The following is a 1,320-nucleotide window of genomic DNA, read 5'->3' as shown; positions in this document are numbered from 1 at the left end:
CTGCTTTGGTAACTATTTCCCTGAATAGAACAACACAGACTAGCTTGTGTTTCATCCCTGTTATTATTCTCAACTCACCCTCATGTGCCTATTGTGGAATGCAAGGGGGAGGAGGCTGAGAAATAGAAAGGTGGAGTAATAAACAGTCTGTTTCATAAATGTCTGTGGAAGAGATTTCAAATCTCCTGTGAAGGGAAGTCTATCAGGTTTTTTCACACTTCAGCTCAGAGATGGTTCTGTAGCTGTAGAGCTGGCCTCATAGGGATTCTTCACCAACTTGGCACACCGAAAAATCATCACTATTAGGAAGAGAAACAGAAGAACCACAAAGGCAATGGCAAAGCCTTTGTCTACATCAACACTACTGGACAGGCTTGAATCATCCATGGGAACACACACCTCTTTACACTTGTCCAACTGTAGCTACTTTCTCAGGAATATCTTCAGATTTGTCATATTCCTAGACAAAAGAGAATAAAACAAGTTTATTGGCTTATATTTGTATGTATGTATTTTTTAAAATTTTTGTATGTGTGTGTTAGTTGCTTAATCGTGTCCGACTCTTTGTGACCCCATGGACTGTACAGCCAGCCCGCCAGGCTCTTCTGTTCATGGGATTTTCCAGGCAAGCATATTGGAGTGGGTTGCCATTTCCTTCAACAGGGAATCTTCCCGACCCAGGGATTGAACCCAGGTCTCCTGCATTGCAATCGGATGCTTTAACATCTGATCTATTAGGGGAGCCCTGGTAGCTTGGGGTAATAGTTGCTTTATAATGTGTTGGTTTCTTCTATACAAAGAAGTGAATCAGTCAACCCACTCCAGTATTTCTTGCCTGAAAAATTCCATGGACAGAGGAGCCTGGTGGGCTATAGTCCATGGGACTTTGAAGAGTAAGGCAGGACTGGGCTCTGCATTGCCCTGCATACCCCCTCCCTCTTGGACCTCCCTTCCATTGTGCCCACCCCATCCCACCCCTCCAGGTTATTACGAGCACCGAGCTGAGTTCCCTGTGTTATACTGCAGGTTTCCACTAGCTATCTATTTGGCACATGATAGTGTATATGTGTCAATACCAGTCTCCCAACCCAACGCACCCCTCTGTGTATGTATTTTCTTAACACTGTTATGTTGAAACCAAAGAGGGTTTCCAAAAAAATTAGCAAGATTTATTTAAGAGGTACTCATGAAACTGATAGGGCTTCCTTCCCTGGTGGCTCAGACAGTAAAGAATCTGCCTGCAATATGGAAGATCCGGGTTTCATCCCTGGGTGGGGAAGATCCCCTGGAGCAGGGAATCTACCCACTCAAGTATTCTTG

At 44.3% G+C, this 1,320-nt stretch overlaps 1 protein-coding gene across 1 annotated transcript; it reads right to left on the bottom strand.

The window, feature by feature from the left end:
• Positions 1–219: 219 nt before the first annotated feature.
• CTXND2 (cortexin domain containing 2) lies at positions 220–387 on the bottom strand. Its single transcript, XM_088834897.1, has one exon. It carries the CDS (start codon positions 385–387, stop codon positions 220–222), a length of 168 nt encoding a protein of 55 aa, XP_088691023.1.
• Between the last annotated feature and the right edge of the window lie 933 nt (positions 388–1,320).

This window comes from Moschus berezovskii, chromosome 4, assembly GCF_049115385.1.
Source record: "Moschus berezovskii isolate FMDL1 chromosome 4, NW_MosBer_1.0, whole genome shotgun sequence".
Taxonomy (NCBI): Eukaryota; Metazoa; Chordata; class Mammalia; order Artiodactyla; family Moschidae; genus Moschus; species Moschus berezovskii.
Note: the sequence above shows the minus strand (reverse complement) of the source record. Positions and strands in the feature narration are given on the sequence as shown.

Excerpts from the sequence above, each read along its gene's own strand:
- CTXND2 (XM_088834897.1), bottom strand. The coding sequence starts at position 387 with ATGGATGATTCAAGCCTGTCCAGTAGTGTTGATGTAGACAAAGGCTTT.